The 14,684-nt window shown below is 46.2% G+C and overlaps 1 protein-coding gene across 2 annotated transcripts in view; it reads right to left on the reverse strand.

Moving 5' to 3' along the window:
* PDZRN3 (PDZ domain containing ring finger 3) overlaps positions 1 to 11,410 on the reverse strand; it is a 260,678-nt gene extending 249,268 nt beyond the window's left edge. For both annotated transcript variants that reach the window (XM_089519673.1, XM_089519664.1), the window contains exon 1: positions 10,446 to 11,410. In XM_089519673.1, the coding sequence (XP_089375799.1) occupies positions 10,446 to 11,201 (756 nt within the window). In that variant the 5' untranslated portion in view covers positions 11,202 to 11,410. The remainder of the gene's footprint in view (positions 1 to 10,445) is intronic.
* Positions 11,411 to 14,684: the final 3,274 nt, after the last annotated feature.

The following is a 14,684-nucleotide window of genomic DNA, read 5'->3' on the forward strand; positions in this document are numbered from 1 at the left end:
CACAACAACAACAAAGTAAAATATTGTCTCTTATATAAAATGGCCAAATTAAGGTTCACTTTTTGGAATTTATATTTTTTCAAACCATAGATGGTTGAATCCATGGAGAAAGAACCCATGGATATATAGGCCTGTTACAGACAGGCCAAAATAAAGCTGCTTCGAGTCACTTTGGAGGTATGGTATTTCAATGATGCATGCGTCCTAAGAGTCCAAAAGCCGCACCAAAGCCACACTCCAGTCCTAAGGACTGGAGTGCAGCTTTGGTGCAGCTTCCAGACTCTTAGGACTCATGTATCATTGAAATACCATACCTCCAAAGTGACTCGAAGCAGCTTTATTTTGGTCTGTCTGTAACAGGCCATAGTTTGTTTAGTTACTCCACTGGAAGCAGTAACAATTGGGCAAGCTGCATCAATATGCTATTTGTCAGGGTTCTTATGGTGAGTTATTGCGCTGAAAGTACACGGTTCCACTGGCTTATCGTGTCATTGTTTTAGAGAACACAGAATTCAACAGCTGAAACAGATTCACTGGCTTCAAGTCTGTTTCTAACACAATTCAAAGTCTTACAGTTTAGTTCCAGACTGTCTCCTTGTGTTAAACCTGCCTGAACCTTAAGATCTTTGAGGGAGGTCTCTCTGTTTCACCACTATCTCAGGTATGGTGACAAGAATATCAGGAGACACTTTCTTGGTGGCTGCTCCCACACTGTGGAACTACCTCTTGCTGGAAACTGCACATCTCTACACAGTTGCAGAGGTAGAATGTACAAAGGTCCACAAAGCAGATGTATGAGGAAGCTACAAATATCTATGCTGCTAGGAAGGGCAGCCTGTGGCTCTTCTAAATTTGTTGAGCTACAAACCACACCATCCCTGAACATTGACCATACCACTGTCTAAGGCTAATGGGAGCCAAAGTACAAAAACATCTGGAGTGCCCCATGCTGTCCACTCCTGGATAGGTTCATGGCTATATGTATTTGAGGGTGTGTACCTGCAAAATTCTCCCAATCCTAATATTGGTGCTCTGAACTGGACTACAATATTTCAAACTGAGCATTTTTGCAGAATAGCACATTATGCTTTTCTTCTGATTTCTTTTACTTCCATATGTCATGCAGACCACAGGGAAGAAATGGTTTGTCATACTCATTCTCTCTCAATGCACACATGTTTTTCACCTACTGGTTAGTGACAGCCAGCAACACATATGCAAATCATCATAATCACCAATAGACATGCATCTGAGAAACAATTTTACCAGTTGTTTCTATTTTTATGTATTACGTATGTACTACACTTATGCTACACTACACAGAACATTTTGGAGGAGACCCCTAAGCCTAGTGTGTATGCTAACTACTTGCTTAGATCATCTGTCCTTTGCTGCACATAACTATGTTGACATCGTTGCCTGATTAAATAATCCAGGGATCAAAATATTGGAAGCAAGCCATCCCTCCCCCATCTATAAAAATAAGTCTGCCACCTAGAAGGACAATCCTTGTGCTGGTCTTCCTTTACAATCTTCCACTGCACAAAGATGTATATTTTCTGACTGTATTTCTTCTGGCTGAAACTATTAACTTTGGAAAGCTGCCCAAAAGGCTGTGAAAGACATGTAATTGATTGAGCGCTACACCACAGTTTTGTGGCGACATGACACCTTTTGGCTTTCTGCAGATTACACGCTGCCTTTCTCTGAAAAGTGCATAACAGTCTTTTTGTGGACAGGCTGAAAACAAACAGCCATGTTAACCAGCTGTGTCCATAAATCTGATGAAAACATTGCTGCACACACTGCACTATGGAGATTTTTTTAAAGAAACTGAAGCACCCAGTAGAGTAATCTAATAACACCGCGGCCGCACACCAAAAACGTTGATTCAGACATTACATATTCCAGTAATGAGATCACACTGTGTCTGGGCACTCATGAAAACATACTGTGAGCTGTATAGATCTTGCTTCCCTAGCAACTGAGAATTCAAAAATCAGATGTCTAAAAAGTCAAGTACTCAATTCCTAGGAAAAACAAAGAAGTTGGATGTGGGCATCTGACACTCTCACAGGTAGTGAGACATAGAAGGGAACTGGGAAGGGATAACCTGGCATGAAATGTAATGCTTGATCCTCAGGCAAGGGAAGCCGGCACATCAGTATGGATCAGGTTTATCCACAGTGGTCACATGCCTCAACGAAAGTGCAATACAAATGTATTCCATGAAAAGGAGTTTGATTTTTGCTGTGACACATTTGACCCAGTTCCTGTGGTTCCTAAGCCACAAAATGTTGCATAAAAGAACAAAAGAAAAGCATATTTGCCAGTATGGATAGGACATGGACAACCTATGGATATTCCAGCAGCAGTGCTGAAGCTGACCTCAGAACTCTGTGCTAACACAGAGGAAGCAGCAACACACTCTAACTGGCACTAAAATGTAGACATCAAACTCTGTATCTCAGTTGTAAAAGGATAATCATTTCAGAATCAGATCCTTTCTGGGAACAAATGAAATCAGCAAGGCAGTATTACACAGAAAGCCTACTATTCAGGTTGTATACCAGGCATTAGCAGAAGTGAGGTTACACATCAGCATCACAAACAAAATGGGATTAGCACCAGCAAAGTGAGCAAAGAGCACACCTATTAGCTATGGAATTCCATCGATTAAAAATGGTGGAGAAAATCTACACAGGACTTCAGAACCAGAAAGCTCCTTCAATGCCGGCTCCGGGGTCTGGAAAATGAATATGGAGCCTGAATGAGATCACCACCATGACTTGTACTACTGTCAAAGTTATCAGATGAATGTTCAATAGGTTTGGCTGAAAATTCACTTTGAAAAAGAGGTCAACAGATGGTTTGGGCCTCATGAAATGTTTGAAGTGGATTGCCAAATCACTGCAAGGCCTGCACCCTCCTCCACAGTCTGCATATTCTCTTATGATGAGTATGAGCAACTAGGAGGTACATTTGGCCTTACAACAACTAGAAGATACATTTGGCCTTACAATCTCCAGTAGCTTGCTTGGAACTGAAGGTGGGCTATACAGCTGATTTTAAACTGCTACTTGGTTGAACTGGGAGGTGGCACTATGTCTTGAATTTTCTTTCACTATAAGACCATTACGTATGACTTGCTCTGTGAATTTCTAGCCCTCTGTCCATATTTGGCCAGGCTATTTGAAGGACCGTGTTTTCCTTTATGAGCCCATTAGAACTCTAAAATCTTCAAGAGAAGCGCTTCCATTTATCACACTACTTGCTCAGGCTCTTTTGGTGGGTACAAGGAAGAAGGCATTCTTAGTGGTTACTCCCAGACTCTGGAATTCTGTCCCTAGGGATGCCAGGCTCTCTTCTTGATCTTCTTCCCCAACAAGTAAAAACATTCTTATTCCATCAGGCTTTTAGAAATTATTTATGATGAACTTTTATTGTCTACTGTGCAATTTTGCTATTTTTTTAAAACAAAAAATATCTTTTAACAAATTTTAATGGTTTCTAACTTTACAACTAGTTTTAATGTTTGTAAATGTATACATGTATACATTATTTATTTAAAATATTTAAATGGTTTTTAATAAGTTGTATGTCACGTTGAATCTCATTATTGGGAAAGAGGCAGGATATAAATTATTCTTCTTCTTCTTCTTCTTCTTCTTCTTCATCATCATCATCATCTAAAGCTTGTGACAACCAAAGTATAGAGAAGCAATCTGCTCAGGATGATAGGCTCCAGCTCCACTAAGGGGTATCCCATGGCTTGACCTGAAAAAGGTCATTTGATTAACGCATCACATGTTCATGAAGTCTTCTGAAGCCAGGATGTAAAAAGTGTATACCATTTTTTCTCATCCTTGAGACAAAAGGATGGCTCTATATCGCATCCAAAAACTGTCAGCCACTGAAGAATTTTTCACTTTGTGGGACTTTAGGATGAAAATGTCAAAGGGTTGTTTGTTTGTTTTACAGGACATACTGTACATTTTGAACAACAACAACAAATTTTATTGGAAAGCCAAAGTTTATTGTAAAAAAAAAAGGCTTAATGAAATTGATCTAAAAATATCTGAAATGTGCAAAAATTCTTATAAGAGAAACTTGGGAGAGAAACTTTTGATATTTTCCATTCTTGCACATGAAAACAAAATTATTTAAAATTTATACCAAATAAATCTTAAATAAAATAAATCTATGAGCAGCCTTTAGTCCCTCCAGGGAGAAAGGTGACATAATAAATAAATAAATAAATTATATTGCCATTTGGAAAGTACCCCCATGTGCTCACCTCTGTTACCTCTATTATACCTGCCTCATAAGACCAAATATTACCTCTGAGACTGGAAAACGGGGGGCATGCTGTCATATGACACTTCCAGGGTTTTAATGGAAATTATGACCTTGGGCAAGTCACATGCTCTCAGCCTCAGGGGAAGGCAAACCTTTCTGAACAAATCTTGCCAAGAAAACCCCACACCACTATAAGTCAGACAGGATGTGAAGGTACACAACAACAAATCCTAACATTCCCAGCAGTGAGGGACTATGGATGGGGACCCTTGTAGTGTTAGTGGCACCCCTACCATCTCTTATGTTATGTCAAAAGCTAATTTCTGGTTCATGGGCTACATAAAGCTGGAGACAGCTCACAGGAGGACCAAGTAAGTTCATGGCCGCTTCTGTCCTGCTTGCAAACATTTGCATGCAAAACTTCTGGAATACTCATCACACTCCTCAACCTGACCTCTTCAGTGCAAGAACAATTGAATGACACTTATTGGTCAGCAATGATAGGAGAAGGCAATGGCTTTTGGGCCTTGCTTGGCTTCCTGGGGACATCTGTCTGGACATTCTGGGAAGCAGGGCATTGGGATGATGCATAGACCTTATCTCACTTAGCTTTACTATCCCTATGTTCTTTTGAAGCCCAAAAATGTAACTTTTGGACAAAACTCCCAGAATCTGCCAGTTAGTATGGTTAGTGGTATTCAGGTTGAGGGAATTTGCAAACTTCAACTCCAAAAGAGTAACTTTTCCAAGATTCAGCACCATATATTGGTTGGTCTTTGTGAACAGAACAGGTCTACAGACACTGTGGGAAAAGCTTAACCAATACCACTTGTAGGTATATATGTTCTGTGCACCAGGAACAGCTGATCCTCTTGACCTCCTAACACATTTAACCCACTCCAGAACTACCATAATGTTACTGAATACCCATATTTTGCAAAACACCAGCATGGTGTAGTGGTCTGAGTATTGGGCTATGACTCTGGAGAGCAGGGTTCAAATCCCAACTGAGTCATGTAAACCCACTGGGTGATCTTGGGCAAGTCACACTCTCTCATCCTCAGAGGATGGCAATGGCAAACCCCCTTTAAAGAAAGAAGCCCGTGATAGGGTTGCCTTAAAGGTAAAGGTAGTCCTTTGACATGAATGTCCAGTTGTAACTGACTGTAGGGGATGGTGCTCATCTCCACTTCTAAGCCAAAGGGACAGCATTGTCCGAGGACTGCTCTGGCAATCATGTGGCCAACATGACTCCACTGAATGTTGTGACCTTCCCACTGGGAAGTGGTACCTATTTATCTACTTGTATTTCCATGCTTTCAAACTGCTAGGTTGGCAGAAGCTGGGCCTTACAGTCACCATAAGTCAGAAATGACTTGAAGGCACACAACAAATCTGAATAATCATATTTTTCAAGATGAAATGTTAGAGACCCTTTAGTCAGTGATCTTGCCTATTAGCAGCTGACTTCTGTCATTCAATATCTCAGTTTGCTTATGTCTTCAAAATCCCAGCTGTGGGATATCAAAGTTCTTTTTTAGGGGTGTAGGTAAAGGAAGACTGGAAAAGAAATTGTGACTTGGACATTTTTGCACCTTAAAAAAACTCTGTCTTTACAGTTATTACATTATAAACATTATACTGGGAAATCCAGTTGCTTCACAAATGGAAAAGTGCAACATCATATTTAAGCCAAACTAAGGGGTTATGCACACTGGTCATAAAGGATGACCTGGGGGTGGAGCCAGGGTGTGGCATCCACATGACACATACCCCAACTCTGCCCCCGGAGCAGTATGATGCCACGTGCCACTCCACAAAGCATGTAGCATGGTGGCACTCCTCTGGCTCTGCATCCATATGACACAGTGCCAAAGAAGCGCATTAAAGCAACTTTTGCACCCTGGAAAGACCAGATCGGGGCCCGGCATGCAGTTGCTGCAGCTCCTATCCAGTGCAGCAGCAGGTAGCACCCCTTAGGGAAGGTCTGCACAGCCTCTAACTTGCATCACAGCCCTTATGAGAGCACCAAAAAGGAGCCGCCTAGAGCAGTTCCTTTTAGACAGCACATCGGTGCTGCAGCATGTGGATCTTGCAGCACAGATGCGGGGCAAAGAGGGGTGGCACGGAGCTGTCCATCTGTACTGCCCCTATGTTACCCTTTTTTTCTGATTCTTTTCATTATGATTTTGGTTCTTCCACTCAGAGCAGTTTAGTGCTCAGGCTCCCTCACATCATGGACGTGCGCCCCATGTGGGTAGGACCATGCAATCATGGTGGCGCCCACACGTCATAGGCTCTGAAGCATGCAGTTGGTGTGTGCTCCCGAGCCCTACTATCGCTGCCAGGATGCTGCTTCCTGGCGGTGTGTACCGGCCCATAATCAACTTTTTGAGATTTATACATGATTTTCCTCTGTGTAATAGAAAGCCAGTAGTGACACACTTTGAGCGTTGAACTACAAATTTGGAGACCAGGGTTCAAATCCTGGCTTGGCCATGGAAACCCACTGGGTGACTTTGGGAAAATCACATTCTCCCAGCCTCAGAGAATGGCAATGGGAAACCTCCTCTGAAGAAACTTGCCAAGAAAACCCCATGATAGGGTTGGTTTGCCTTAGGGTCTCCATAAATCAGAAACAACTTGAATGCACACAATAACAACAACTGTGACTTAGGCATGCAAGCTGCACTAGACACTGAACCCATCAAACCCAGCAGTGATGGAGGAGAAAGGGTAAGTTTTGTATTAACAAACCTCCTAGGGGAAAATTAAATGTCTGTGTTAAAGAGGGAAATAATAAAGAGCATAACAAGTATTGCACTGCATAACCCTCAGAGAGAATCCCTCAATAGTCTATCCATGGGGAAAGACTGTTGCAGTTATGAGAAGCATTTCACTGTTGTTTTGAAATGTACAGTGCCACTGGGCATGGGAACTCTGTTCCAGACCTCTTTTGTTTGGCTTACACTCTCTCCTTCCTTTCTCTTGCATCCCTCCTTTCCAAGGCAGGTCCTATTTCTCCTAACTTAGTGGTGAGGAGATTAGCTGTAAATATTTGCCCTTCATGCTGAGCCCTCCAGCTGGCTGAAGCTCCAGCTGACAGACATGTCTGTAAGCAAAGGGAAAGAACAGGGGGAGATGAAGGGAGAGAAAACAGCTTTCAAAGGAAAGGGGGGGGATGTGTATGCGCCCAAACTTTTACTAATAAGGAAAAGAAGAGGGAAATACCATAAACAACACCCAGTCCCATCTCCTCATTCTAACTTTTGATTCTGTCTCTCCCATAAAGCATGGACACATCCAAACCTACACAATGTCACTACGGCATGCCTGAAGTGTAGCACTTGGATGTGGGCTGCCTTCCCCCTCTAAAAAGGCTATTTCCTCTCAACAAAACATCTGTGTCAAACCTCTGGCTCTGCCTAAAAGTGAAGGCATGACGCATTCTGAGAAGTCCAAACTCTAGAAAAAAGTTTGTCCTGTAGGAATTGAATATGGGAGGTGCAGGAAGGGGGCAAAGACATTCTGCAGCCTTATGTTTATGAAATTACAGTCAGCCCTTCTTATACACTGATTTTTTTATACATGGATTCAAGCATCCACGGTTTGAAATGTTCAAAAAAAGTATAAATTTCAAATAGTATCAAACCTTGATTTCCCATTTTTTATAAGGGACAACCATTTTGCTATGTCATGATAGTTAATGGGACTTGAGCCTCCACGGATATTTTTATCCACGGGGGATCTTGGAACCAAACCCCAGCATATAACAAGAGTCCACTGTACTTTGAAGGAGCTGAAATGAAAGGACGGTGAGATTGAAAGAAGCAATGACAGCAAACACAGTGGAGCAAACACAACCCAGTCTTCAAAAAGACAAAACACAGAGACACACTGATATCCCACAAAGCTAAATCCCAGAGGGATGGCCTTATTAACCGGCAATTAGAAGATTTTCACATGGCCAAAAGTGATGGGAGCATATTGGGATGCTCCCTTCACTATCACGCCATTGCGTGAAGATTATTAGATGATGTCGCATGATGTCGCCATAATTGCATGATTATTCCACAAATAAAAATAACTAGATTACCGCACTACGCTCTTATAGTGCTGCTATTCCACTTTAACTGCTCTGGCTGCCTCCTGTTGCATTCTGGGATTTGCAGTTTAGGGAGAGGCATTTAGAATGCTCAGCCAGAGAGCTCTTAGGCCTCACTGAACTACAAGCCCCAGAATGCAACAGGAGGCAGCCAGAGGAGTAAAAGTGGAATAGCAGCACTGTAAGAGTGTAGTGTGGCAATATGGTAATTCTAGTGCCACTTTTCATTCATGAGAAAGTCCTGTGAATGAAAAGAGGTAATAGAATTTATTTGCAGGACAGTGATGCAATTATGGCGACATTGTCTGATAATCTTCATGCAGTTGCACGATAGTTATGCTATGCTATGCTATGCTATGCTATGCTATGCTCCCATCACTTTTGCATAGACATGCTCAACATAGTCTTGTCCTGTCCCATCATGAATGCAAGCAACTGTACAACACAATCCTAGACATATTTGCTAAGAATTAAGCTCCATTGTGGTGGTGGAGGAGGTTTGGTGGCGAGGGGAAATCATTCCTAGGAAAACTGTGCTTAAGATTTGTAGCCTTATTGAGACATCAGACTAAATGCCACCTCAACCAATGCCTGACACTCTTAATCTACTGTTTTAGGGCCCCATCCTATAGAATCTGTACAGGGATTTGTACTTTGAAGCAGTGTTTAGAATCCTCAGCTAGAGAGGTCTAGTCCACACCCTTAAACTACAGCACTAAGAACTCTCTAGCAAGGGATTCCAAACCCCTCACCAAACTGCAAATCCCAGGAGTCATGGCCGGTCCAACCACTGCTGCAACTATAGTGCAGATGATGCCACGCTTAACAGAGAGACCATTCGAAGCCAGTGTCATCTTGCCACAAGGCTTCTTTGTCACCTTCCCAAAGGAGAGGAAGGCAAGTAACTTGACAGAAGGAATGTGAGCAAATGCAAAGGGAGGGAGAGTGCTGAGAGCTGTCATGGCCAGGCCCCATCCGACAGAAACCTACAGGACTCTGTAGTTTGGGGTGGTGCTTAGAACCCTCAGCTAGAGAAGTCTAGTCCACTCCCTTAAACTACAGCACTAAGAGTTCTCTAGCAAGGGATTCGACAGCTACAAATCTCAGGAGCCATGGCAGTTCAGTCCACTTCTGTAACTGCAGACCAAATGATGTCACACTTAAAGCAGACACTGCTAGAAACCAGTGTTGTCTTGAAGATGCCACAAAGCTCTTGTCACCTTCTCAAAGGTGAAGGAATGTGAGGGAAAGAGTGTAACAAGGAGCGGAGGGAGGGAGGGAGTCTGAGCAAAATGTGGTGGAAAGAGTGGGACTGAGGGAAAGTGAATAAGGATGCTGGACACCTTTACAGAAGGAATGTGAGGAAAGGAGTGGAAATAGCAATAGCAATAGCATTGACATTTCTGTACTGCCTCATACTGAACTAAGCAGTCTCTAAGCAGCGTACAATGTGTCAGCTAATTAACCCCAGAAAGAAGGAAGGAAAGGAGTTGAGAAGGAGGAATGTGAGGGAAAGAGAGGAAAGAAGGAAGGAAGGAAGGAAGGAAGGAAGGAAGGACAACTTTACAGAAGCAATGTAAAAGAAATAGTAGTGTGTGAAGGAAAGAAAGAAGGAATGAACAACGAACGAACGCTGGGAAACTTTACAGAAAGAATGTGAGGAGAAGAGTGAAGTGTGAGGAAGCAAGGAAGGAAGGTGAGGAGGGAAAGAAGGAAGGTAAGGAGGGAGGGAGGGAAGGAAGGTGGGGAGGGAAGGAAGGAAGGGAGGGAGGAAGGTGAGGAGGGAAGGAAGGAAGGTGAGGAGGGAAGGAAGGAAGGGAGGAAGGTGAGGAGGGAAGGAAGGAAGGGAGGAAGGTGAGGAGGGAAGGAAGGAAGGAGGGAAGGAAGGAAGGTGAGGAGGGAGGGAAGGATGGAAGGTGAAGAGAGAAAAGGTGAGGAGGGAGGGAGGGAAGGAAGGAAGGAAGGTGAGGAGGGAGGGAGGGAGGGAAGGGCCAGTGTACAGAAGGGGGAAGGCAGGAGGGTCTGGGGCCCCGGGGCTGACCTTGCCGGGGCCGTGGGCGGCGTGGAGGAGGCTCCTTCCGAGGGCGTCGAGGCGGGCGCTGTAGTGGGTGAACTTCTTCTGGTAGCGGAGGGCCGTCACCTGGAGCTCGAGCTGGAGGGAGGCCAGCTGGGCCAGGAGGGCCTTCTCCCGCTTGCCGGCCCGCGCCGCCTCCCGCTTGAGCTCCTTCTCCAGGGCCTGGAGCTGGGCCTGCAGGGCGGCGCTGTGGGCCTGCAGGGCGGGCAGGCAGGCGTGGGAGCCGGCGTCGCGCTCGCGGCGGGTGAGGGCCAGGCCGCATCCCTGCTGGCAGAGGCCGGCGGGGCGAGCCGGGCAGGCCAGGCGGACGTGGGCCTCCAGCTCCCCGCGGTTGAGCTCGGGCTGGGGGCATCCCGGGTGCGGGCATCGGGCGGGGGCGAAGGGGCAGCTCTGGGCGTGGAGGGCCAGGTGCTGGAGCTGGACGGCCTGGCTGCAGCCGCGCTCCCGGTGCCCGCACTTGATGTCCAGCTTGAGGATCAGGCTCTTGAGCGGAAGGACGTGGTTGAGCTCCTTGGCCGAGAGGCGGCGGCGGCAGGGCCCGCTGCTGGGGCCGGGGCTCTGGGCCGGGCAGGAGCCCCGCTGGACCACCCAGGGCAGCAGGCAGCCCGCGCAGAAGACGTGGCCGCAGGGGGTGCTCAGGGGGTCCTCCAGCACCTTCTGGCACAGGCCGCACTTCAGGTCCGGGTCCACCTCCCCCGAGAAGCGGTCCAGCGCGAAGCCCATCCCCGCCGGAGCCCAGGACGGAGGGGCGCCGGCAGAAGGAGGACAGCGGCTAGAAGAAGACACCCAAGGCCGGCAGGAGAGAGCCCTGGAGCCCGAAGTACTCCTCCAGAAGGGGAAGCCAAGGGGCAGTCTGCGCCCGAACTGCGCACAAGACACAGATGGAAACAGAAGAAGAAGGAGGAGAAGAAGAAGAAGACTCTCTTCTCGGAGTCCAGCTCCTCAAGGAGTGGGGAGGGGAGGGCTCTCGCGTTCTCTCTCTCGCTCTCTTTCTGGGGTCCAAAAGAAAAGGCAAAAGCAGAAGGAGAGGCCAGTTTGTGGAGTCCAAGAAGCTCCGAAGGAGGAAGGAAGGAGACCCTCCTGGACCCCAAGCGCCTCCTCCTCCTCAGGAAGTGGGAAGAAATGGGGGGAAGAGAGAAGGAGAGAGAGAGAGAGAGAGTATTCCTCCAAACTGCACTTTGTGTCCCACAAAAGAGGAGGAGGCAAGAGAAGCAGCCGTCGGGTGGCGAAGTCCAAGGCTTTCAGGACGGGTCACTTCTCCGCAGCAAAGCCCCGAGTGGAAAGAGGAAGGGAGGAGGAGTGCAAGCCCCGCAGTCCTCCTCTGCAAGGCATCCGGCGGAGGGAGGGAGGGAGGGAGAGCCCCACTCACTCACTGCCTGCCTGCCCGGCTGCTTGGCTGGAGGCTGCCCGACTGACAAACTGCCTCCAGTCCCCCTCCCCCTCCTCCTCCTTCTTGGCCCGACCGACTGCGGGCCAGGGACGAGCCTCTCTGCCGGCTAGCACATTGCCCCGAGTGGAGGCACAGGGATCCATCCCTCCCCCCCCCTCCTCCTCTCCCCTTTTTGGGATGGCTTCAGCCTCCTCCTTTCCCTCTTCCTCCTTTCTCATTAATTTCTTCTCTTGTTTGCTATGGAGGAGCCAGCCTGGCCTTGTGGTCCGAGGCTGAGAGAGTGGGCTTTGAACCCTGGTCTACGGCCTAAAGAGAGCCAGCCTGCCTAGCGGTACCGTTAGAGCGTTGGACGAAGACTCTGGAGACCAGGCTTCAAATCCCGCCTCAGAGGGTGGCCGTGGCAACACCCCCCCCCCGAAGAAACTTGCCCAAAGGGTCGCCCTAAGTCGGGAAGGACTGGAAGGCAGACAACAGCCACTGCTGCAGATATTGCTGTTAAAGAGCCTTGGACTATATGACCCTGGACTCGAGAGCAGGCTTGGATTCCCGCGCCAAACCCCCTGAGGGAGCTTCGCCAAGAAGTCACATGCCCTCAGCCCCACGGGAAGGCAATGGGAAGCCTCCTCTGGGCAAATTTGGCCAGGAAAACCCCATGAGAGGTTCGCCTTAGGGTCACCAGAAGTTGGACAGGACGACACACACATATATGCACACACTCATCCATATTTGTGGCTTTGTTGTGTGCAGATTTGATTGTTCATGGATTTGATTACAATGTCCTCTCTAGGAATCTCTAGGTCCTCCAATGCAACTCTATGGTCAATTTTAACCAAAAGTTCCACTGAAGGGCCTAGAGAATCCTAGAGAGAGCACTCTACTAGGCCTCACCTTTGTAGCTCCTCCAACGCAGTTCTAAGGTCACTGTCTGTTGCGCTGGAGGACCTAGAGAGCTGTTTTCTGAAGTAAAGACATGGGGGTTTTGTTATTTGCAGTTTTTTTCATATTCATGGGGTCTTGTGCCCCTAACCCTAGCAAATATGGAGGGACAAGGGTATACACTCACACACACACACACACACACACATATATATATGGGAAGGGTGGATACTAAAATGACTTCCTTGGGTGCAGCTGGGAATACTGTTTATTCATGAGCAGTTTATCACAAGGGAAGAATCCCATGCAGAAACTAAATTTAAACTGAAAACAACCCACATTTGCGGGTTCTTTTTCAGATGATGTTTGCATGAAAGAGAAACAATGTGGAAATAACCCAAACGCAAAGTTGTCAAGACCAGCTCCTTTTTACTTTGCTACATTCTGAACTTTCCATTTGGATGATTTTTGCGTTATTTCTCTTTCATGCCAACGCATCTGGCAGACAACACCTGGAATTTGAAATCCCATTTCTGCACAGGATTTTACCAATTCACCCTCCCTGTGATAAACTCATAGCTAGTATCTCTAGGTTGGCTGGATCTGGCAGGGAGAGAGGAAGAGCTGTAAAGTCTGGGATACAGTGCAGCAAGGATCTCTTTTTGCATAGCTGTAGTTGTATGTCTTCAAGTCATTTCTGATTTGCAGCAGCCCTAACGTGAATGATTACAGGGGGAGGGGGATTTCTTCAGAAGGGGTTTGCCATGGCCATCCTCTGAGGCTGAGAGAGTGTGACTTGCTCAAGGCTTCTCAGTGGGATTCCATGGCTGAAAACAGATTCGAATCCTGGTCTCCAGAGTCATATTCCAACACTCAAACCACTACACCACATTTATGCTGTAGACCAGGGTTCAAATGCCAACTTGGTTCTGGATATCGACTGGGTGGCCTTGGGCAAGTCACACTCTCTTTGAGCCTCAGATGATGGCAATGGCAAACCTCCTCTGAAGAATCTTGCCAAGAAAATCCCATGATAGGTTTATCTTCTGTCACCATAAGTCCAAAACAACTTAAAGGCACACAGCAATAACAGAGTAGCTGCCTGTCCTGTGGAGTTGTTTCTAGAGGGTTGCGTATCTGCCGTGCAGACTGATATTGCCTTGTCTCCAATCTAGAGAATTTAGGGATTTATAGATTGGTGGTGAAGTACTTACAATCCTCTGCTATACAGCTGTGGTGCTGTAGTTCAAGGGGAATGGATTCCAACTCTAGTAAAGAATTCTAAAGACTCTATGGGATTTATCCCATGGGACGAATCCCATGCAGAAACTTGATTTAAAAGGGGGGGACGGACCACAAAACAGATTGTTTTTCGCACGACATTTGGGGTTAACCCGAACAGAAATTAGAAATAACCCGCAAAAGCAGGTAGTTTTTCAGATGACATTTGCATCAATGAGAAATAATGCAACATTAATCCAAATGCAAAGTTCTTCCCAAAAGTAAAAAGGACTGAGTTTTGTCGACTTTCTGTTCGGATTAATGCCGCATCATTTTTCATTGACGCCAACATGCCTGAAAAGCAATCCACAAAAGTGGGTGTTTTGTGGATTTTTAAATCCCATTTCTGCATGGGATTTAACCAGTTTGCCTCCAATTTGCCTTCGTGTGATGAAGTCCTATCAAACATACGAGGGGTTTATGACTATATTAAATGGTAATAATCTAAGGTGGCCATATTATGAGAAGACATGACAAGAAACCATGAAGATTCATCTGAGACTGTCATTCTTTGGACGCATCATTAGATGATATTTGAAAAGATGATAATCCTTGGTAATGTAGAGGGCAGTAGGAAAAGAGGAAGGCCGCATTGCAGATGGATAGACTCAGGAAAGCCATGGCGTGAGTTTGCCAGACCTGAGCGGAGCTGTTGCTGA

This window comes from Sceloporus occidentalis, unplaced genomic scaffold (genome assembly GCF_023333645.1).
Source record: "Sceloporus occidentalis isolate IW3139 unplaced genomic scaffold, rSceOcc1.0.p SCAF_1, whole genome shotgun sequence".
In the NCBI taxonomy this organism is placed as follows: Eukaryota; Metazoa; Chordata; class Lepidosauria; order Squamata; family Phrynosomatidae; genus Sceloporus; species Sceloporus occidentalis.